The sequence below is a fragment of the Loxodonta africana genome, chromosome 18, assembly GCF_030014295.1.
Source record: "Loxodonta africana isolate mLoxAfr1 chromosome 18, mLoxAfr1.hap2, whole genome shotgun sequence".
In the NCBI taxonomy this organism is placed as follows: domain Eukaryota; kingdom Metazoa; phylum Chordata; class Mammalia; order Proboscidea; family Elephantidae; genus Loxodonta; species Loxodonta africana.
The window spans coordinates 60222957-60247153 of NC_087359.1; the positions used below are offsets into that span (position 1 = coordinate 60222957).

At 54.0% G+C, this 24197-nt stretch overlaps 1 protein-coding gene across 1 annotated transcript in view; it reads right to left on the bottom strand.

Annotated features, from left to right (window-relative positions):
* Positions 1–24197, bottom strand: part of SEZ6 (seizure related 6 homolog) — a 51232-nt gene that overhangs the window by 8761 nt on the left and 18274 nt on the right. Inside the window, exons 9-14 of the mRNA XM_064270335.1 lie at positions 18279–18947; positions 17709–17842; positions 7731–7926; positions 3770–3955; positions 1189–1357; positions 892–1058 (exon numbers count right to left, since the gene is read on the bottom strand). Of these exons, the coding sequence (XP_064126405.1) occupies positions 892–1058; positions 1189–1357; positions 3770–3955; positions 7731–7926; positions 17709–17842; positions 18279–18947 (1521 nt within the window). The remainder of the gene's footprint in view (positions 1–891; positions 1059–1188; positions 1358–3769; positions 3956–7730; positions 7927–17708; positions 17843–18278; positions 18948–24197) is intronic.

Here is a 24197-nt window from a genome sequence, read left to right on the forward strand (position 1 = left end):
ATCCTCCTGCTCCCCAGGGCCTTTCTCTTCCCGAGTACTGATGGGCAAATTTATGTCCTGGCTTGGAGCAAGAGACACAGCCAGCCCAGGGCACCCATCCCAATTGTGCTCAAGAGACCATCTTGACCAGTGTTGTATTGCCAGTGTCTAGTTTTGTGTTCAGTACACAGCTCAGTCAGTCCAGTCGCCATTGAGTCAATTCTGACTCATGGCCGCCCCATGTGTGTCAGAGTAGAACTATGCTCTGTAGAGTTTCCAAATGGCTGATTTTTCTGAAGTAGATCACTAGGCCTTTCTCCTAAGGCACCTCTGGGGGGACTTGAACTGCCAATGTTTCAATTAGCAGGTAAGCGCTTAGTTGTTTGTGCCACCCCATTTAAAAAAAACAAACCCCTTGCCATCAAGTCAATTCTGACTCAAAGCGACCCTAAAGGACAGAGTAGAACTGCCCCATAGGGTTTCCAAGGAGTGCTTGGTGGATTCGAACCGCCAACCTTTTGGTTAGCAGTTGTAGCTCTTAACCACTACACCACCAACCACCCAAGGATGCCTAATACACGGTAGGTGCACAATAAATGCTTTTTTGAATGAATGAGCACATGCATACATGAGTGATTCTAGAACATCTCTTACAGCAATTCCTGCCTAAGAGTTGAAGCCTTCTCTGCCCTTCAAACTCTGGAGAATTCATTGCCTTGGACCAGGGGGGAGGGGCAGGGAAAAAGGTCTAAGTACAAGGTGGGCAGGGGCAGAGTTGGAAGGGGTGATGGAATAGAGGAAGAGAAGAAGGGGGTGTGAGAGAAGAGACCCTAGGCCCAGGATCCCCCATCCCCTCATCCCTCCAGTCCCCTCCAGCCCCTGACACCCCCCAGTCAGGCCCAGTGGGCTCACCCTCATAGCGCAGGGCCATGCCTGCAGCTGCCCCATTGCTGTCGGTACTGAGCTCCACAAAGAAGTGTCGGCCAGAGCTGAGGAGGCCCTCAATGGGCAGGTATTCCACCTCATAGGAGTCGTACACGGGTGGGGCCTCCACATTGTCACCATTGCGAATGATGAGCCTGGACCAGGAGAGTGCAGCTGGGTGACTGGTCCCTGACCCTGGTAGGCTGTGGCCCCAGGCCTGGGTACCACCCCTCCAGCAGGGTATTACCAGGCAAGCACTCCTATCCAGCTGTCACAGCCCCTCACCTGTCATCATCCTCTGCCAGGGAAACCTTCTCAAAGTGCAGGTGCAGCCGCTGGCCCTCGGGAGCCTCAAGTAGCCAGTGGCAGGTAAGGTTGTTGCTGTAGTTGCCCGGGAAGCCCGGGGAGACAACGCGGCCAGTGGTGGCATTGCGAATCACCCCACCACAGGCAGCTGCAAGACAGGGACCAGGATACTAGGCCAGTACTCTGACCGGATCCGAGGTAACCTCACTGCTCTGGGCCCTAACAAACCCTTCCTTTCCATCCCAGCTCTGTGCCCTCTGCATGGGGCACCAGCGACCTTTGGCTCTCTGCTATCCTTGCCTTCATGGTCCCAAAGGTCAGGCCTTTATCCCTGTGACCCAGCAGCTCCAGACAGCCTGGATTCACACCAGAACCCTACCTCCAAACCTTTCACACCTCTGGACTATTCATGTACAGCTTTCTTGACGGCAGGTGGATCTGCCACTGCTTGGCTGTGTGGCCCTGGGTAAGTCACTTCCCCTTTCTGCTGACTTCTACAGGAAGCCTTCCATGATCTCCCCAGGCAGACTATTAAAGCCTCTTACCTTTGACCCCAACCTTCTTGGGTACGTCATCTATCTCTACATCATGTCATTTTCCTAAAACCAGTTACATGCTTGGGTATGCCCCTTAACTAGGACCCCCTGGGGCAGGGGCCAGGTCTTTTTAGGTCAAGTAGAGTTGGTGTTGGTGTTTGTTGAATAAAAGTGTGAGTGAATGTAAAAGGGGGATAGGGCTAGATCAAGGATGACAAACACCTGGTATGCATGCTGTCCACTCCCAAATCTGGTGCCCTTAGCAGACATGGCTGTGCTAGCTGGTGGCTTGAAACTCTTTGTGAAATAGCTCCCCAGGCATCACTACCACTGTCATCTCTGGGCTGACCGCTTTCTTTTCTGAACAGCTCACCTGTCCCCATCAGTGAGGATTGCTGGCTGACTTGGCCATGAACTCCTGCCATTAAGTGGTCAGAGAAGGGCCTCAGGCAGGAGGAGCGTGGCTGGTTCCAGGCTGCACTTTCCTCTCCTGGACACAAAGCTCAGGGCCCTTCCGGCTTTCAGAGTCCAGGCTACCATGACTGATACACAGCGCTTTGTCTCTAAATGCTTTAGGTGACAGAATCTTTTAACCCAGTGAAGTTCTTGGGGGTGGAGGGATAAGTTTCTTCTCTGCAGAAAGGGCAGAGATACCTTTCTTCTTGGCCTCAGAATGGAACTGCCCTTCAAATTTGATTATGCTCCACCCTTTGCTTAAAATTCCTCAGTGGTTCCCTATTACCCTCAGGATAGAGTCCAAACTCAGTATGATATTCAAGGCCCACTGTGAAGGCAACTTCTCTACTCAGCTTCAGCCTCCTCTCCCCACATCCTTGTTCCTTCAGGCACAGCTCACTCTGTCCTCACTGTGTCAGGCCGTTTCATACCTCCACACCTTGCATATGCTGTTCCAGGAATCCACCCCACTTCTCCTAGCTAACATTCCTTTGACCTTCCTTGCACCCTCCCTTACTTTGGATTGGCTCTCCCTCCCTTGGATCCCCGCCCCTGGCCCCCGCCACCATCTTTGCCCCATCACAGCACTTTCTGCACTGCACTGTCTTCGTTGAGCTTCTCACCAGTCTTCCCACTAGATGGGGAGCTTCTGGAGAACAGAGATCACATCTGTCTTATGCATCTCCAGTTGTGCCTGGTACCCAGGAAGGGCTTATACAGTGAAATAAGGTTCTAAAGCTCAAGTGCCTCTCATATTCCAAACCAAACACTTCATTGTCCTTCCTCCAACAAGCCCCTTCTACTGGCAGCAATCCCAGACTTCCTGATGACCCAGGACCAGAACCTGGGAGCCCCCTTTTCCTCTTCAGTGTCTTTGGACCCTCTGCCCTGCTCTCCGTTGCCAAGGTCACTGTCTAAGAGCAGACCCTCTTGTCTGGCAGAGCCTCCAGACAACCACTTGGCTAGCTCTCCTGAGGCAGTTCTGAGCACCTCCTCCTCCTCTCTAAAACCTTCAGCAGCTCCCTGGTATCTAGGCCTAACGGTCAAGGCCCTTCCCCTGCCCCCTGCACATGCCTCAGGCTCAGCCAAACCTGGCTGTCTTCAGCGTCCCTAATCCCCCCTTCTTCCCGCCTCTGTATCACTGCCCAGGTATCCACCGAAAAGGCAAACTTTCAGTGTTGCTTCTCCCAAGAGGCCCTCTAAATACCCAACTAAGAGCGATTGCTTCCTCTCCTCCCAGGACACTTCGTGACTCCTCTATGGCACTTCTTACTTCCTGCTCTGGAAGTTGGACATCTGTGTGGTTTCTTCTTCCCCTCTTTCCGGAACTGTGGGTTCTTTGAGGGCCCTATTTAATTCAGCTCTGTATACCTGCGGTGCCTCCTTTTCCTTTTAGTAGGTGCTTAATAAGCGCATGTTGGATGAAAGTCATCGAAATGTGGCCATTTTCTGGCTCCTTGTGGAGAATGAGGTTCAGGGACAGTGCCAGCCAGCAACAGAGAGCAGGGATGAGCCGCCCACCCCACTCCCCTGCTCAGCATTGAGTCGTTTCCTTTGAGGCCACTCACCAATGCAGACAGGCTCCTGGGAATCCCAGAAGGGCTGGGTGGCATTGAGACAGGTAAGCAGCCTGGCACCCTTTAGCTGGTAGCCAGTGGCACAGTGGAAGCGGGCACTGCCTCCTGGGTGGAGGCTGGTGACAGTCACGTCTCCATAAGCCGGACGTCGGGGAAAGTGGCAGCTCAGGAGATAGGCTGTGGAGAGAGGAGGGGTGTTATGGGAAGGGGGGTGCTGAGCCATAGTCACGGGAAAAAGGGCCAGCCCCAGCCTCCACTGCCAAGAAGCATCATTTGGGTTCAGAGGAAGGATAAGAAATTGCAGAAAAGACTCCAATCCCCTTCCCTAAAGGTGCTGATGATATTTCCAGCAGCCTGGGCTGGTTAGTGGAGCAAGCACAGAGCCGGAAGTTAGGAGGCTTGGGTTCTGGTCCAAGCTTGGTGACACTTTGGGCAGGTTACTTAACTTTTTTGTGCCTGTTTCTTCATCTTAAAATGAGGTTCGAAATGGCAGCCTATCTACAGGGTTATTGTGAGACTGTAAAAGGGATTATATTTTATTCAACTTGGTATCCCTGGAACTCGGCTGATAGTATATCTTCAAGGCATGTTTTATTGAATGACTTATAAATGGGAACACTTGAAATAGTAAAAAGCCTACGTAATGCATCACTATTCTTCCTATAGAGGATAAATATGCATTGCAGGAGGAAAGGTTGAAGTCAGGCACTAAAAGCTTCTTTTTTATTCATACAGAAATACTAAAATGTTGGATGGAAACGGTGGTGGATTTTTAAAAACAGGATGGAGGCAAGGGTGAGGGTACAGGGCACACCTTCTTGGAAATTGAGGGAGGGACAAGTTGCCTGGGAAACCTGGTAGCTTTTGGAATTGTCATACTATGTATAGCCAAGTGGTGGCAGCAGATCCTACAAAACAACCTGGCAAAGTCCCACCTGGGACCAAGCGAGTCAGGGCTTGGGTCTGAGAGGTGGGGAGAAGGATTGGAGGGAGGCAAAGAGAGAAGCTGAGGGAAGGGTTGGGCTAAAGGTCCTGAAAACCATTAGGAGGTGATAGGAAGGATGAGGACTGGCTAGACTGAGACAAATTACCCTTACTGATGGCACCAGGTGGATGGGAAAAGAGGTCCAGGCAGGGGCTCCACTAGCCTCTATGTATGTTCTTTTGTGTGGCTAGAAAAGGGGTCAGCTCTGAGCAAACCAGGGTCCGACACTTGAGTTTTGCGGCTTTCAGTTTTGTGATTTTCACCTCTCCTGGCCTTAGTTACTATGTCTGTGAAATGATTCCCTGTCTCATAGAGTTCTTAAGTGAGTGATTAATTGAGGCAAATTGTGATTGGCAGGTAGCGCGTAGGAGGTGGGCTCTGGGTCTGACTGTCTGGGTTTGCTGTGCAACCTTGGGCAAGTTACCTCATGTCTGTTTCCTTGTTTACACTCCCATTTAGAGGATTGTGTTCAATGTTGTGGAGATAAAGTGAGAGGAAATATATGCAGTGTCTGACAGAACAAAACACCCAGCACACCAGCCTGCTGTTACTGTATGTAATCTTGATTAATAATAGCACCTTACATCTGCATGCACCTTCCAGCTTCTAAAATGCCTTCACTCTCTTGTTTGAAGCCTACAATATGTTTGGGAGAAAGGAAGGCAAGGTAGGGGTTTTAACCCATTTTCAAATGAGGAAAGCTAAGGTCCAGAGACAGACTGAGAGGCTTTCCCTCATCACACAGTAGTAGTGGTAGAACAGGCACTTGGAGCCCCTGGCTCTAAAGCCCACTTGCTTTATCTCCCCCACACCTGACGTGGAAGCCTGGGCTCAGGAGTCAGAGGAGCCTGAGAGTTAAAAAACACAGAGCTTAGGGCTTTGACATAAGAATCACCTACCTACGTATAACTTCCTGCGAACTTGTTGGAAAGGCAAATTCTCAGCAGGGGGTTGAGCCAGAACAAACTGAAGCCCTGTGCCCTGAGTGGTTGTTCAGTACAGCCACTCATGATGGCCTGGGGAAGGGTCTGGGCCCAGGAAGGGCTAAGAAGAGGATGTGGGGCACTGAACTCAGAATGGAAGGGGCTGAGAGGCTAACTGATGTGGGAGGGTCTAGGTGAGGACCAGATGTCATGCTCAACACTTGTACTTACATCTTCCCCGTGAGTTCCCATCACAACTCTGGGAAGGCAGGACCCCTATTTCACAGATAAGGAAACTAGGCCAGGATGGGGTAAGAGGCAGGGGGCTGGGGCAGAGGACAAGCCCCCAATCTCCACAGTGGGTGAAGTGCCACTTCCCAGGGTGAGCTTCTTCCTGTTGCCATGACGACTGTTCCCGGGGAGCCAGCACCACCGCAATCTGTCGAGTTATTTTCTCACTGGCGTCTGTTTCTGGGGCCAAGGCCAGGGCCAGGAAGGCTCGGGATGGAGGAGGAGGATGGTTGGCAGAGCCCTCTACCACCCCACCCTGCTTGAGCCTGTGGGAGGGGAATTGGAACTTGGCCTTGCGGATGCAGCCCTTGTAGGGGCCCATCCTTGTGTTCTCCAACACCAGCCAGCCCGGGCACCTCTGGCGGGGGTGTAGGTACAAGGTCCCTCACCCCTCTGACACGCTCTTTCTCCAGCCCACGGAGATGTATGTGGGCACACGCTTCTCCTGTTCTCCAGGATCAGGGCTAATTACGGCCTATAATTAGGAGAATTACACTCATTAACGAAAGAGCTGATCATTGACAAAAACTGGGCTGAGGAGGGAGGGCTTCTGGGAGCTGAGGAGGAGGCAGGACTGGGCCGGCTCTCCCAGCTCCTCTTTGGCTCCCCCTCGCCTGCCCAGCCTTCAACTCATTGCCTGTCAGCCACCTTTGTCTGGCCCAACAGAGAGGAGGTCCAGGGTTTTGTGCAAAGGAATTTGCAGGAAGAAAGAAGGTTACTGTGGCGCGAAATTATGCCCACCACTACGGAGGATTGATGAACCATTAGGGAGGCCGGCTGGGATGCCTTAGACACTCACCCTTGCCTTGGCTGGCCCCTGGCTTCTGCCCAGTCCCTGCCCACCACCAGGCTCCCTGCTGCCAATGCCAGGACTGCTGCTCCCAGCTTGGGTGGGGAGGTCAGGAGACAGTGACTGCTCCTTAGGTGTGGTTCCAAGCATCCAGGATTCCCAAAGGAATGCCTGCTCTCCTTCTGGCTATGGCCCCTTGCAGGGCTTCCGAAGTGGTCCATGACAATGCAAGACAGTCCTCTAATTGTTCGCACCGATTATTTCCCCGTTAGCGCCTCCCAATCTGAGTCCAGTTAACCGTCACAGCTGTGCAGAAGGAGCAAGGGCTAGAGCTGACTTTGCGCCTGGGGGTTGGAGGGGTGCTAAGGGAGAGCAGCAGAGTCTCACCTTTCCTCTCCCTTCCCCCTCCTGACAGTTGTTTACTAGTTTCCTTGACAGGGCCTGTGCTAAGCACTTGAGATGCACCATTTTGTTTAATCCTGGCCATGACTTTGTGGTATAGGTGTTGTGGTGTCAGTTTACAGCAGAGGAAAAGGAGGGTCAGAGAGGTCAGAAACCAGTGGGAAGTATACCCAAACACAGATCTGCCCTTCTCCTGAGTCTGTGATTTTCCTGCAGCATCATGCTATTCCCCTGCTTCCAGAGGTGTTCTGAGCAGCTGACTGGGGTGTGGGCCAGGTCCAGGGTGGATGAGGCAGTTCAGGAAGGCCGAGCTGGAAGCTAAGATCCTCCTAAGGCATTGTCAAACCCCTTTGACCTTGACCCTCTTGCATTTGTGGGGAGGGCTTCTATCGTTATTGCCCGTTTAAGTGTCTACCCACCTCCAGTTGTACGGAGCTTCACTGGGCACTTTGTTGTATGTTATTAACCCCTCTGTGTTTTCCCCCAGGGTATAATAGGATCAGAGACCTCCAGGAGGACAGCCAGTCTAGGCTGGCTCCTGTCTCAGCTGCCCACACCTACCTCGGTAGTGGAAATGGAAGGTGCCAGGCCCGGCAGGTGGCGGGAGGCTCTGGAACCTCAGGGCCGCTTGATGTGTAGGGCTGCGGATGACTTGGCCCCGCAGCAGGAAAGACTCGTTGGCCAGGGGCAGCGGGTCTGACCCCCCTAGGCCTTCCACTGTTACCATCTCCCCTTCCAGCAGGCTGATGTTCTGGACCTGCCAATGGAGTAGGAAGAGCAGTTAGGCTTCTTCCTGCCCTCAGGCTCCTGAAGGCCCTGGGCATGGACAACCCTGCTGCTTCCCCACCCCTTGGGCACCAGAGCCCCCAGGTCCTGAGCTAGGCACGTCTGTACAGGAGGGGCTCTACTTACCTTCCCACAACTCCATGAGATGGGACCTAAGGCTCAGAGACACTACGTAAATTACCCGAGGGCACACAGATTATTAGCAGAACTGGGATTTGTAAGCAAGTCTGCCTCCAAAGCCTTTCTACTAGTACACCGGCTGCTTCCTGTCCCTTCCCCTCCCTGGCTCAGTTTTCTCATCTGAGAAGTGGGGATGGGGTAGGCGTATTGAACTAGATGGTGTCTCAGAGTCTAGCCAGCAATGTGAGGTCTCAAGCATTGGACTCAGGTGCCCAGCTGCCCTTGGACATCTCCTGTTGGATGCCTCACCCAGTTTGAAGGATTTCAAACACCTAGCCTGTCTGGTACTGACTCAGCCACCCTGTCCTCCAACCAGTAGCTCCCCTGGCTCTCCATCTAAGGGAATGACTTCACCATCCACCTAGTGCTCAAGTCAGAACCTGGCGTCTTGCTTCCTCCCCCACACCCCATATCCAGTCATTCGGTCCTGTCAATTGGACCTCAAATCATCCCCACTGCCACTTGCCCAGGTCCCTCATAGCATTGCTCACCTATATCACCTCAGCAGTCTCCTGACAGCCTCCCTATCTGTAGGGCTTAACCCAGTCCTCCCCCAACATCAATATCCTGTGAGCTGCAGTCCCAAACCTGTTGCTGATCATGTTACTTCCTCATTTAAATCCTCCAGCGGCTCCCCATTGAGCCCATGGAACCTATTGGCTCTAGTCCAAGCTCCTTCCCAGGCCCTGTGGCCCTGCCCAACCTGGCCCCTGCCAACTGCTAAGCCTTATGCCACACCCCTCCACATGCCAGCCACACTGCTGTTCTCTCTCTCTTCTCTGGGCCTCTTTCTCAGTGCCCCTCCTTCTGGCTGTCACAGATCTACTACCACCCAAGTCCTCAGGCCGTCAACCCCTGGAGCATTCTTCTGGTCCCCATGTCGCCATTCAAACAAATCAAAGAATTGGACAGCAACAGACTCTGCCTGGAGGGGAAGTGGCAGTGTGGTCTGGTGGAAGGAGCACTGGATTACAGCCCAGAGATCTAGGACCTCATCAAAACCATGTGATCTTGGACAAGTATGCTGACTACCTGAGCTTCTGTTTCCTCATCTTATGAAATGGCCTAGGACAGGTCCTTGCTACTTAAAATGTGGCCCCTGGGCTGGCAGCATCAGCATTACCTAGGAGCTTGTTAGAAAAGCAGAATCTCATTCCTCACCTCAGATCTACTAAATCGTAATCTGCATTGTAACAAGATCCCTAGGCAGTTCAGCAGCACTGATCCTACATGGTCTCCAACACTGAATCTTCAGCGGTTAACTACTGGGGTTGGTTAAGTGTCATCCAGCAAGTCACCAATCTTACCTTCCAAATATCTTTCCAATAGGTTCCTCCTCTTCATCCCTTTGTCTTTGTCTTGGCTCTGATGACCCCCTACCCGTTATGTCTCACCTGGCGAATAGCCTTTAACCACCCCTGTCTCATTCCTCCCATACCCAACTCATCTCCAGGGCCTTGGCTGTCTCAGGTCAGATCACTTCTTTCTCCCACCCAAAACTGCTGGTGACTTCAGACTGCCCAGAGGACAAGGTCCAAACCTCCCAGCTGGCCCCACTGGCTTTACTAGCCTCACTTGCCTGCACTGCAGCCACAGGCCACCTCCTGCTCCCACTTCTCTGGGCGTTTGCATAGGTAAGAGCCTGCACAGAGAATACTTTCCCGTCTCCCTCTCCTGGGGAAGCTGGTCATCCCTTCGGATCTCAGAGCCACCAACCTCTGCTTTCCAGGTCAGTCCAGGCAGTCCCTCTCCTTCAGGCTCTCCCCACCTGTCCTCTACCCATTTCTCTATGAAAGTCCGGGATGCCCTGTTCCTTGGCCAGTCTCAATAAAGGTGTGTGGAGAGAATGAATGAGTGGGCCACTCACTCCTCCTGCCCTCAGTGGTGTCCCAGGAGACAGCTTCCTGCCAGGCTCTAGGCCCCCAGATTGGGGTGCTGATGTTGGCTGTCCTATGGGGACCCCAGAGGGGGCAGCTGGGCAGGGAAAGGTCCCCACTCCTGCCTGGAAGGAAGGACCTAGTAGGTCTTCAGGGGGCGAAAAGGAGGCTTAAGGCTGGGTGCTGGGGGCAGAAGTGCCTCCTCTCCATGAGGAGCCCCACCCGGGCACGTTTGGGTGGAGGCTGCCTGACCATCTGCTGGGGACATTCCTCAGGGAGTTCCTGCTGCAGGCGGAGGCTGGATGAGGTTTCTTCAAACGTGGAGATTCTGTGATTCTAGAGTTGGGAAAACAAGCCTCACACACGTGGAATCTGTAATTATCGAGAGATGCCAGACAGCCTCTGATTCTGCCTTAAGTGGTACTGAATGTGTGTGGCAGGAATCCTCAAGGGGGGAGCTGGAGGGGCTGGAGGCTCAGCAGAAGTGCGTGGAGCAGGTGGGGTCTGAGAGCACCTTGAAGGGGGGCTATGAAGAGTGGGAGGGAGGACGTTCACTGCAGGGAAATTAAGAAGGCGAAGTCGAAATGAACTTAGTATGTATTTTCTTCCTAGCTCTCCATATTCGCCCTCTTGACCTCTGGCTTCCAGCTCTGACCCTACTACTTTGTGGGGTCAAAGAGCAGCAGAACAAGAGCAGCAGAGTTAACGATTGTTGCTCACAGAGAGCCTGTGATGTGTCAAGCCTTGTACAAGGTGCTTTATGCCATTTGTTTCACCCTCACCCCAATTGAACAAGGAGCCCTGGTAGCACAACAGTTAAGCGCTTGGCTGCTATCTGAAAGGTTGGCGGTTTGAAGCCATCCAGTGGCTCCACAGGAGAAAATACCTGGCAATCTGCTCCCATAAAGAATACAGCCTAGAAAGCCCTATAGGGCAGTTCTACTCTACTAGTCACATGGGGTCACTATGAGTTAAAGTTGACTCTACAGGCACCCAACAATCACCACCGCACAATTCTATAAGGTAGGTGGTAAAATCCCCATAAATAGAGGCTCAGAGAGGCTAAGGAACTTGCCAAAGGCCACACTGGTGTTAAGTAGCAGAGTCTTGCCTTACAGGAAGCAAAAGGAGCTCTCTCCCCCTCTCAACTTTGTGGAGTGTCATCTACAGAAGCAGACTTGAAAACATCTTTATTCCCAGGCCCCCAGGTTTAGCAAGGAGGTAGATCTTAGCCTGGCCTAGCTTTTTCCGAGATACTGAGATTTGTGTTCTCACCAGTCATCCTTCCCCCGGAAGCCTGGGAAACTGGGAGCTGAGGCCTCTGGCAGCCTCTGGTCTGGGGAAGGCATGGCCCCTTCAAACCTGGTGAGGAGGGTTGAGATGAGAGCGTGGGATGGAGTGGGCTAAGGTTGCCTGGGGCTCCCTCCCGAAGGCACCCTGTTCTCAGACAGAGGTTATCTGGGCAGCTCTGGTCCCTGGGGTTTCAAGCACCTACTTGCGGGCTTGCCACAGTGGCTGGAATGTAATTTGTCACTTGTTTGAGGGCCAGGCCTGACAGGGGCCAGACAGGGCTGGGTGTCAGACAAGGGGGGTGATGAAGTCTTGATGCAATTTGCAGGCGTGTGAAGAGCTTGGGAGACAGATTGAAATGTCAGCTCTGCTCATCAGGGCTATCTTCCCACAACCCTAGCCAATGACAGGAGGGGACCTGGGGGAGGGGAGCAGGCAGGGGGAAGACAGAAGCAGAGGGAGCTGAGGACAATTCCCACAGGGCCCTGGGCCATCTAACACTGCAGCAGACCATGAGGTCACTTCAAAGAAGGAAATAGAGCCAGTTGGAGGCTGGCTCCTTCATGGGTGGGAAGTGGGGAGGGGATTCAGGTTTGCCCTCTGCCAACCTCTGGACATCAGCCTTGATTAGCCTGTCCGTACCCATGGAAACTGCCAGTTAGGTCCCCAGCTACATACCCTAATGGTGCTACCCATAGGTGGGAAGGTGACAGGATTTTTTGTATACATTTGCTGAAGGACCACCCTGTGAATGATCTCAAGGATGACTCTGGTGTGAGACCACCAATCCCAGTCCCTGAATCCCAGCCCCCAGCAATACCGGCTACTGCCCCTCCTCCACAGTGGACTCTCTTGGTCACCCCCTGACGCATATGGGCTCTGACACAGGCCAACCTGCACGCACACAGCCCCTCACGCCAATAGTATACTCACAATTTTCCCTACAAGGCCCTTTATAGTTTTCAAAGATCTTTCACACCCATTATCCTCTCAGATCTCTCAAAACCCCAATAAGGAGTGTCTACGTTCACTTTATAGATAAGGGAAACTTGTAATCAGAGAAGTTGACAGATCCCCCTTGGGTCATGTAGCAAGTCCAACTCCTGATGCCTGGTCCAGTCTTCATGCACAGTGCTCTGGCCCCTCCCCCGGACTGTGAAGACTCCAGATGGGCATCCTTTGGGCCTGGGTCAGGTAGGGCAAGGCTGAGGAAGAGGTTGGCTAGGGCTGTCCCTGCCCAGCATTTCCTCTCTGGACTTGTCCCATGCCCCACCCATGCCAACCTCCAGGGCTATGGGAAGAACAAGGGCTCTTGAGTTTTGGGGTCAAGTCCCAGCTCCATCATTGACTAGCTGAGGGTGCTTAGGCAAGTCACATGACCGTTCTGAGCCCAGTTTTGTCTGTTAAATCGGGAATTCATGCCTACCTCACAGGCTGGAAGGACTATGTTAGATTCTGTCTGTAAGGGGCTCAAGCACAGGTACCCAGAAGGGCAGGAGCATTACCAGTTCTCTCTCCCTTTCTTGGGGAGACATGGGCCCCACCCTGATGAACCCTTTGCATTTGCCATTGTGGTAGCTGGCTGTGGGCCCACCTCACCCTCAGGTTTGCCAGGCCTCTGTCTGGGAGGCACCAAAACCAGGAGCCACCCTCTTCCTGGCCCAGGCTCTGCAGCTGCCAGGAAATAAGAAGCGGGGCCAAGGGCTTGAGTGCTGCTGCTCTGTCTGGCCCACAAGAGAGCTTCTTGGACCCAGAAAATGAGCCACAGACACAGGGACTAGCTAGAATGGGCCTTCTGCATCATCTGGTTCAAACTTTTCCTTTTACAGAGAGGGAAACTGAGGCCCAGAGAAGGCAGGGCTCAGCCTAGTCATCCAGAAGTAGACAGAGCCAGGACTGGCACCTCAGTCCCACACAGACAGTCTCTGTGCCCTTGTATTGGGTGGGGTCTATTTTAGGGATGGGGTGGGGTGAGGGGCCTAAATCCATGGAGTAAGACTTGCCTTCTACTCTGGGGGTCCCCTCAGTTGCCCCTTCTGGGAACCATGAAAGAGGCTTAGGCTGGGGACACAAACTCCTCTAGGGTGGTTGCCCAAAAATCCCGCCCCATCAACCCCCTTCTCCATTCCTGGTGCCCACCTTGGGCCTGGTCCTGACCTAGCTGAAAGGGGCAGAGTGTTCTGGCTACCAAGCTAGGAGCCAACTGGCATGGGACAACGGTGCCAAAGGGGCCTCCGGGGGCACTGGGGCAGGGACTGTGGGCAGCTGTGCCCAGGCTCCAGATGGTGTGGAGAGCAGCCAGACCAAGGTGGAGGCTGGCAGTGGGAGTGCTCTTGGCATGTGAACTGTAGCAAGAGGCAGGTGCCCGGCCAAGAAAGGCCTAGAGCCCTCAGGGGAATACTGGCTGCTGGGGAGGGGGTTCAACCCACGTGGGCCATGGGCTTGTGCCATCCATCCTCAAGGGGATACTCTAAATAAAAAAAAACCCGTTGCCGTCGAGTCGATTCTGACTCATAGCGACCCTATAGGACAGAGTAGAACTACCCCACAGAGTTTCCAAGGAGCACCTGGTGGACTTGAACTGCCAACCTTTTGGTTAGTAGCCATAGCACTTAACCACTACGCCACTAGGCTTTCCTGTACCTCTCAGAAAAGAGCCTAGCCCAATGCCTGACCCCAGCTAAAGCAGGCAAGGCTCCTCTGACCATGGAGGGCCTGTGCTGGCCTCCTCCCTGTGCTACTCAGAGGTCATAAGCAGCTGCAGAGCCAAGACTCGGGGGGATGAAGCAGACTGTGAGGGGCTGTGGTCCAAGCCATGGAGAGCTGGGCTTTGAGAGATTCTGGCACCTCTGAGGCTACAAACAGGAAATTGAGAGAGGGTCTTGGCCGGCCCTGGAGCCTCTGGGTAGTGCAGTTAACACACTTAGCTGCTAACGGAAAGGTTGGAGGTTTGAGTTTACCCAGAGGTAACTCAGAAAAAAGGCCTGGTGATATATACTTCTGAAAAACCGGCCATTGAAAAGCTATGGGGCACAATTCTACTCTGACACACATGGGCCACCGTGCGTAGGAATCAGCTCGGAGGCAATGGTAACAACTGCCCAGCCCCAGACTCCAGCAAGAGCTGTGGTCACATGGCAGGAGCTAGCACAGCATCAAGCTGACCTGCTCAGTGGTGTAATCTGGGGTCCTTTAGATACTCCTCTCCTCCCATGGCTCCTCCCATCCCCCTTACCTCTACTCCACCCCTCTCCTCACCTACTCTGAGCTGTCCCTGTGAATTCATGGAGGGGGTGAGTGGGAGCTTATCCATGATATGGAGACACCATGGGTAGTCCCCTTTCCCCAAGACTGGAGGACAACAGGCAGCCTTCTAGACCCTCCAGCCCCTCACCTATCCCCCCTCCCCAATGCCCAGTGTGGCCTGGCTCAACTGCCAGCCTTGGGCAGGAGGGCACTGCTCTTGGGCCTGGCTTCTGGTAGGAGTCCTTAAGCCCACTCCCTGCTCCTATGCAACGTGCTGCTTCCCAGACCAGGTTTGGCTGCAGGCTTCTCATCTTCGAGCATCAGATCAGGGATCCTCACCTCCAGGAAGCCTTCCCTGACTCCCAGACTCATGGGGCAGGTCTGTTCCTGAACCCCCACAGCCCTACAGCTTCCTGCCCTGTCCCCAGCAGCACTGAGCATCCTGTGGTCATTGTTGATGATTTCTGTCTCCCCGATAACTGTGAAGGCCTGTGTCCACAGTGCCCAGCACAGGGCCAGGCACACAGCAAGCACTCAGTTTATGTTTGCAGAACAAATTTGTTTCTCAAAAAACCTGAGTGAATGATTAACTGAGTGACCTTGGGCAATTCCCTTTCCTTGCCTAGGCCCTGGTTTTTCAGCTCTCCAGTGGGTATAGGTCTGCAGTGTCAGTACTTCTTCAGGTCCCAGTGGCCTGTGTGGGTGACCAGAAGGCCTGGATGGGAGGAGGGGTTGCCAGAATCAGCCTTGGAAGCTGAAGAGCCTTAAGTCCTGCTTCAGCCCTGATTCTATCTCTTTATCCCCAATGCTGGTGCTGACCCAGCTCTGGCCACCCTGTGCCCTGCCCCCACATGGCTTCTGATACTATCTCAGGCCATCAGAGCCAACAGAGTCCTTGGGGATCCAGGATACTGAGATAGAGGGTGGAGCCAGCCTCTGCCTGCCACAATTCCTGACAACAATCCAGGGCTGTGGCAGGTCTTCGTCTCAAGGTTGCCTGGTAACGGCTTTCGCATTCTGATGAAAAACTGTGGCAGCATCAAACAACAGACACAGGGCTTGCATGAGGGGGTGGGCATGCAGGGTGGGGCCCAGGCCAGGGCAGGGCAGACTGAGCCAGCATTTGCCCTACTGTGGCAGGTACTAGGCCTGGGCCCAGCCTGGCTCAGTGGGCTTCAGTGGGAGTGGGAGGCCTGAGGGGCAGACAGCCCAGGCCTGCAGGGGGGCACCCAGCCTGGCATCTGCCCTTCCCAACCCCTTCCCCACACCTGCAGCTGATGCCTTCCACCCGGTGAACCACAGCCGGTGCCACCTCTCATTAGGTGATGATTTTACATTAATTACCTTAATTAAGCGGCGCTGAGTGCTAATGGCTGAGAGGGGGTGGCTGTTCCTAATTACCCTCCCAGTCAGCCCAGAGTGAGGGGCATAGGGCTTGGCAGAGCAGGAGCAAACAGTTGCAGAAAGAAGGGAAAAGGCTCACGGCGGGTGGGAGAGGGGCTGAAACAGGCTTCCTTTAAGATGGACCCTCCTCCTCCCCACAGGGCCTGGGTCAGAGAACTCCCCATCTGCTGGGCCTGGCAATCTCAGAGGGGAGGGGTGGAGCCACTGCCCCAGGACAGGGATAGGTGGCTCCAGGGCAAAAGCCGGGGGCTGGATCCAGCGCATCTCATGCTGGGAAGTGGGGACCAGGCAGCGGTGCTCACTCTGCTCCCTGGACTCCTCCTGTCCCCTCCCTGTGGCTCCTCAGTCACCTGCCTGATTCCCTCACCTGGGCTGAAGGCCTCTCTCCTCCCCACCCCTGTTCAGTCTCCAAGATCCAGGTCACATGTCACCTCATTCATTCATTCAGTCATTCATCCATTCGTTCAGTCAGCACGGGAGTGGCCATCTGTGCCCTGTACTCCAAGGCACCCTCAAGGAACTCACAGTCTAGCTGGGGAGGTAGAAAGCCATGAACAGACTGATAGAAGGCAGTGTGATAAGAGCTAGGATGTGGATGGCCCCAGGTTTGGGGATCAGGAGAGAATTTCCAGAGAAAATGATGACCGGGTTGAGTCCGAAGGAAGGGGATGGTGGGATGACTGTTCCAGGCAGAGGGAACAGCATGTGCAGTTGGGGCTTGTGGCCAAAGAAGGCTTGGCCCACTCAGTTAGTAGCAAGGTGTTCAGTGCAGAGGCAGAGTGGGGAACAAGGGAGCAAGTGGCTTGAGGTGAGCTGGATAGTGGATGGGGTCCAGAGGGAACGGCCTTGATTCAAGCGCCCTGGGAGGCTTAGGGGACAGGACTGATTTCATTTGAGAAAAATTACTCTGTGGGACCCTGGTCCAGGTTTCTGGCTGGTTGGGATCCGTCTCTGAGGGTGGGGTGGTGAGCAGGTTTGGGGGAATGCGGAGGAAGAGTTGGGTTTGGGGCATGTCAAGATTGAGGAGCTTGTGAGACATCCCGAGTTCCTGCAGGCTCAGGCCTTGGTGTTAAGAACGAGTCAGAGCTAGATTTAGGAATGTGAGAGTTGCCAGTAGGGAGATGCCACCATGGGAGGAATGAGATTGCCCCAGGGAGGCTGGGGCTGGGGGCAGGAGGCCAGTGCCACTTATTTCACAGTCACTGCTGCCTGTAGGTCTGACTCCCCCACCAGACTGTCTCTTCTTGGGTGGGGTGGCCATGTCTACCGATACCACCTCTGCAGCCCAGGAGCCAGCGCAGGGCCTGCCCTGAGGAGCCGCTGAGGGAGTATTTGCTGAAAGAATGAATGAATGAATGGGTCCATGGCCCTCAAGCCCAGTAAGGTGGCCCTGAAATCTCTCCACTCAGTCACACAGATTCAGACACTCATCTGAGGCTGCAGCCCCCTCTTCTCACTTTCCTGAGGCCCCAATCAGATCCTTGGGGGGAGGGGTGGGCATACCCTGCCCCTCCCACAGCTCCTCCCAGCCTAGAACATTCTAGAACACTGCTGAGGGGAAGCAGTAGCCCTCTTCACTCGCTGATGGACAGGACAGGATCTGACCTTTCTTTAGGCTCATCTCCCAACCCTGGCCCTAGGCCCCCTTCCAACTGATGCTTCTGGGCATTTTCCCCTCCCCCCATAGCTGGTACCTTTCCGGGAAAAGAGAATGCACTAGCCCCAGCTTTGCCCCTGCCAGATCCAGGCCTCTTACCTTGATTTCTACGCCATAGCCAGGATAGACGGAGATGTAGTAGAAACAGTCCAGGCCGACATCCGGGGGTGAGTTGGAGGCTGTAGGGGAGTCTAGAGAGCCCTCTGGGCCTGAGAAATTCCAGCTGCAGGGGCCTGGGAGGCAGGAGGAGACACAAGGGTAAGCTCAGCTCTAGTAAAGTAGGTTCGAATAAGGCTGGACCGTGTGTGTGTGTGTGTGTGTGTGTGAAGCCCACCTGTTATGATGCCTATTCTCCTGTTCTAAGAAGGAACCACCTTTTATTGAGCACCTACTATGTGCAAGCTTATCTCAACTCTCACAAAATCACCATTTTATGGATGAGGCTCAGAGAAGTTAAAATTCCTTGGGTCATGTTGTAGTTGGCAGAATCAGGATTTGAACCCCATCTCTCTGGCTCCAATCCATGTGTCTCCTGCAGGCTGGCCCTTGGTGCCAAAGGGCAGGCAAGTTGCATGATGTCAGAGACAGAGGAACTTAGGGTTCCCACAGCTCCTCCATCTCCCCCCCCACAAGCCCATTTCCAGATCTGCAAGCCAGCAGGTAGCTGACCTGGTGGCTGGACTGTGGTGATGGTGGTGGTGACGATGGTGGTAGTGGTGGTGGTCTCCTCGTCATCCCCTGAAGCTGTGGAGGTGGCAGTGGTCCCCTCGAGCCTGAGCCCTGTGGTCTGGGACATGACCTCTGGAGACCAGGGCCTTCCCATGTCACCTGGACCTTCTTGGGTTAGAGTCCATGCCCTGCCAGGGGGTATAGTACTGGGCCTCTCCTCTAGGCCTGGGGTGGGCACTGCCGTGCTGGGCCCTGGAGGTAGAGGAGCTGTGACAAGAAGCGCAGGGGGCTCTGACTCCAGGTTCCAGGGGTCCTCCCTGGACTGGGGTTGAGTGGGTGCTGCGGCTGTGGCTGGAGTGGGGCTGGTGAAAACAGGGCGGCTGTCCTGGTTGGCCAGGCGAGGGAGGGGACTCGGGGTGAAGGGCGTAGGTGGGTCAGGCTGGAAGGGCTGTGCTGGCCTCAGCTCCTCCTCTCCCCTCTCCAGCCCCTCTTGTACGAATTCCTCTAGCAGCGGGTGGTGGTTGAGCAGCTTCAGGGTGGGGGCTGTTGTGATGAAGTGGATGCCTCGTTCTGGCCGCTCGGGTGTGGGGGCTGCTGTCAGCTCCCCATCTGTCTCTTCGATGCCTGGGGCCTGCCCTTCACCCATGGTTGGGGGCTCTGAGGAGAGTCCTGAAATAATAACAAATGATCAGAGGGTCTCCTCCTGCCCCATGGGGAGCAGCGTCATACCCAGCCCAGAGAGGAGGAGATCCATCTCTCTTTTGACAGAGAACCTTGGGGAGTATGTTCACTGTTGAGAATCATGGAGCTATTGAATCTTAAACTGGGAGTGAGATGATATCACATACTTTAAGGATGGTGCACAAGATATCCTTCCCCCTCCAGCACCAGAGGCAGACATTGCTAATCCATCATTGCACTATTTCCTGCTATCCTGATTCTGATTTCAGAATCCTTCTCAACACAGGCAGCCATGCCTGAAACCTCAGATTGACATGACAAATAAATATTTGCCATCATTAACGTAGCTTAAGGGCCTATCTTACTGATGAGGAAACAGGCCAGAGAAAGGAAGTGATTTGCTCAGAGTCACATGGCCAGTCAGTTAAGGAACTGAGGTGAGACCATCAGCAAGAGTGCCACCCCTACTACAGTGCCTTTTATGCTTGAGATTATAGGACGTTCAAATTCGTTTTCTGTTCTCAGTGAATCTGCTGGTCATTAGCCTCAGTAAAATGCTTCATGTAGTTGGGGTTTTAATTTAGATTCCCTCATAGGTATACAACTTTTTTGTTAGGGTCCCATTACATCCCATTTCTCTCATGTTTCCTAGGACAATCATTTCTTCAATCCCTCTCCCTTTTTTATGGTTCTTCTAGAGCAGCACTGTGAGTAGAATGGGAAAAGCCAAGCTCTGGTGTCAGGCAGACGTGGCTTTAAATCCCAGATCCATCACTTTGGGACTGTGCAACCTCCAGGTAAATAAACTAAACTCTCTGAATCTCAGCTTTCTCATCTGTAATATGGACTTTTTTTTTTTTTTTTTTTGCTTAACTGAGATAATATTTGTTTCCTTTCCCATTTGCTGTATTTCCCTGAATTCTCTTTATCTTTAGGATACTAGTCAGGGTCCATCTAAGACAGTGTCTCAAAGCAGGGATAACAGCTGGACATCAGGCATGCTATAACCTCCTCTATCTGTGGCAGACATTGCTGATAATCGATTTGGCTCTTGCTGAAGCCACATGGGATTTCAGAATCCTTCTCAACACAGCTATCCAGGTAGCTACTACCAATAGATTAAATAGGCTATGGAAGATGAAACTTGTTTGCTGTCTCTGGTCTGAGGTACAGATGGCTCTGCTATTGATTATGTTTACTTGTTCAACCACAGAGCTGGAGAAATGATGCATATTCTACTTGTGGTCCACTGGGTTCCCCAGATCCTTAACTGCCAGGAAAAGATCAGTGGATACTGGCTCCAGACTCAGCTCACACAGAATTTTGCCACATTTGAGAAGGCCAGGAGGATATTCCTGACCCTTACAGCTCTCAAAATGGCTGCACGAGGATTTGAAGGGAATCACAGCCTGGGTGGGATTAACAGAGTTTACAAGGAGAAGGTCGGTCCCTCTGCACGTCTGGTGACGGGGCTGTCATTCCACGGGCTCACACCCACCCTATGGACTGGCAGGCATGAGGAAGCAGCAGATGGCCTACATTCTGTTCAGGAGATCACGCAGCTCTGATGTGTCAGACAAATGCGAGGAGGGAGGAAATTGAGGCGGGAGGTGGGTGCAGGTCAGAGAGCTCTCCATTCCTCTGGGTAGAAGGGTCTGAGAGCCCCAAAGCCCTGAGAAACTAGAACCCCTGTCCCTTGAGATGCCCACTGAAGCAGCACATCTGTGCCCTGGCATTCCATGCTGCGCATTGGCAACACAGTGTCCAGTTAGATGCCTGGCCAGGCTCATACCCCTAGAGCAGATGGTCCACCAGTGCCCTGTGCCTTTCATTTGAGTCAGAGACAGAGGGTCCAGGCAGTGCCTGTGACATGCCAGGACAGGCCTCTGCTCTTTGCTCACCCCCCAGATGTCACAGGTCTTTGCCAGGTGAGCAGAGACTCAGTATGGCTCAAGGAGGAGGACCCCCCTCCATACACTGGAACACCCTGGAGCTATGCATTGCTCCTGTCCCCTTCCAGGATTGTCCATGGCTCCCAGGGTAGGCACCTGTAGGACTTTTCACTGGGAGAGCATATAGAGGACCTCTGTCTTGGGAAATGACCACAGCAGGCACAGCCCCTCCCGTGGCTGCCAGGTAGGTGCTGGGCAATTGAGCGGAGCTAATGGGCACCTCCCGTCACTGTCAATCGCACTGATTGTGTTATCTGGGGGGACTGAGCACTTGGTTAAATGGGATAGAGATAGCACATCAAACGAGCAAATTGATTCCACAATCAGCTGCCACTTGGTCCCAGTGGGTACCACCCACTGTCAGAAAGAGTAAGATAATCTCTGGGAGACAAGCCATTTCTGGGGAGAGGGCATCTCCAGACACTGTGGTGGACTCTAGGAGGTGTCTGGGCCTGTGGCCAGGAGGTCACACGCTTCTCTCTACCTGTGATGACTGAATTCAGGAGTACAAGGACTGGACAAGGGTGGGCTCCCTGCCACTATACCCCCATGAACCCTCCTGTCCCACCTGTTGTCCTCCCCGCCTCCCCCAACCTGAGAGCGTGATGCAGGGGACAGTGGAAGGAAGTGTTGGGAGCCCAGATGCCCAGTCTCATCAGGCACCTCCTGTGTGCCAGACGTTGAGTTAGGCCTTTCACATACCTTATAGTATTTAATCCATACTGCAACTCTGTGAGATGGGTACTTTATTCCCACTTTACAGACAAAGAAACTGAAGCTTTGAAGCTGAGAGGGGCCTGGTGAGGTGATTTGCTCAAGGTCACACAGTGGGGACCTGAGATTTGAACCTACACATCTGTCTGGCTTCAAAGTTCAAGTCTTTCTCACGTAGATCAGAGGTGAACCTGGGACCAGAGCCCAGGGGCTGGGCTCCCAGGTCCTGGCCTCTGGGACCTGGGTTAAGCCTGAGCCTAGCTGGGCCCTCTGGAAGCCTCTGGTTGGGACCCAGGGGGCACCCACACCATGCCCAAGGCACATCTGAGTCTGGGACCCAAACCAGAGACCCAGCTCCACAGTCCCACAGGGCTAGGGCATGGATCACATGGGCCTGGGTTCAAGTGTGACCTCTGCCACTGCAAAGTCACGTGAGCTTGAGCAAGTTCCTTCTCAGAGCCTTTGCCTCCTCAGCTGTAAAGTGGGCACTGTGGAGGAGTTTTGAGAGGATCTGAATGCTCTAAAGGAAACCCTGCTGACGTAGTTGTAGTTAAGTGCTACGGCTGCTAACCAAAAGGTCCGCAGTTTGAATCCGCCAGGCGCTCCTTGGAAACTCTATGGGGCAGGTCTACCCTATCCTACAGGGTCGCTATGATTTGGTAGTGGGTTTGGTTTTGGTTTGAATGCTCTAAATAGTGTTGCCTAGAGAGTGAGGCTGGGCGACCTCCTGCCAGGGCCCCACTGAGGCAGTCCTCTAGGGTGGGAAGGGGGTGGCCTGGGGATGAAGCCTCTCCTCTCTGGGGGACCACGTTCCCTGTTAGGTGGTTGTATGTGTGACCCTGTGCATGTCAGCTTACCTCCCAGGCCTCAGTGTCCTCACCCTTGAAATAGGGATAATATTGCACCATCCGTGCAAAGGACAGCCACCTTCATGGCCCTGCATGTCACTGAAGGGGGGTAGAGCCATAGTCACAGCAAGACAGCCCTCCCAGGACCCCCACCTGGTGCCAGACCACGAGAACATACCCTCAGGCTGCCCCTGGGTCCCCCTCATCCCACAGCCTCCAAGTCACCTAGTCTGGGGAAACACCCCACTCCCTCCCTTCACCACCACCCTTTCAGTGGAGGAGGCCCAGGAGCTTCCCGGCAGCCCCCAGCCCTGGAGGAGCCCGCCGCCTGGGCCCTCCCCCTGCATTAGCTCTTAAGCTATGCAAATAGACTTCAAAGGGAGCCCTGTTTAAAGTATTTAGACAAAATGAAAAAAGGCTTTCATCGGCACTAATGAGCCATTCAGGATGCCTCCCCGGGGGATTCGTTCCTGCTCCACCTCCAGGCCCTCACTGCCACCCTTGGCCCCTCTCAGGGTTTTGAGGCCCTCTCCACCCTGGCCTTGGCCTGGGCTCCCCTGGGAGGGCCACCTGTCCTGTTTGTCCACCTCCTCTTAGCCTCTTGGGGCTCAGCTGGGTGAAGGTAGAGATGAGGGCCTGTGCCCCCACCCCTGCCAGACCTGAATCGAGATGGGGACCCAGCCTCTGTTTGGAGGAAGCCATAATAAATGGGGCTTCTTCTTCACAGCAGCCAGCTAGGTAGGTGTTATCATCCCCAACTTACAGAAGGGGAAACTGAGGCTCAGTGAGGCCCAGAAGGCGGCCCAGGGTCACAGTGCTGGTGGGCCTGGTGTTGGAATTGGTCTGTGTGAAGGCAGAGGCTGAGGACAAAAGGTCAGGGGTTGTTAGGCAGTGCCCCTGCCTGGGGGAACCCCTGTACCAGGCCATGATTAGACTCTGGATGCCACCTCAGCATCACCTGGCCTGCCCCTTGGTGCTAGTTTCTGCAGGTATTTCTGCACCAGACAGCCAGAAAGCCTCAGGTTCTAATCCCGAATCTGGGCCCCACTAGCTGGGTGACCTAGACAAGGGACTGGCCAGCTATCTCTGGTTCCTCATCTGTGGATTGGGTCTACCCTCGGTTTGGTGAGGGCCCAGTGAGAGACTGGCATGTGCCCCCATCTGCTAGTCCCACCCCATCCTCTGTGAGGGCAGGAGGAGCTACCTGTCACTCTGGCAACCCTGTGGCGACAGCAAGCATTCCCCATCCAGGGCCCAAGCAGCTAGCCCCTCAGTGCCTGGCAAGAGGCTGGTTAGGGGGCGGGGGGCAAAATTCTGAGGTGCGGTCAGGGTTGATTTCTACCTCTCACCATGGTAGCACTAGCTCTTAGCCTGTGGGGGGAGAACAGCAGGTAGGGGCGGGGTGGGGGGACACAGAGGGGTAGAGTGGGCAGGGAGCCCACCCCTCTGGGTTCCGGAGGTTAAGCTGGCCTAGCACTGGGAGAATGAGAATTTAATGGGACCCATTTATTATCCCATAAAAGTTAATGAGTTTATTCTGGAGGTTCCCTGGCCCCTTTCAAGTTTTAATAGGGGATTAGTGAGGGCTTGGCCACTGCAGACCCCCATTATCCCAGAGCCCCAAGTGAGGGGAAGGGGGCCCTCGGAGTGAGAGCCCCTGGCCCACTCCAGAGGCAGAGCTAGGTCTCCACAGCGACAGTTCCACTGGGCCCAGCCCTGTTCTG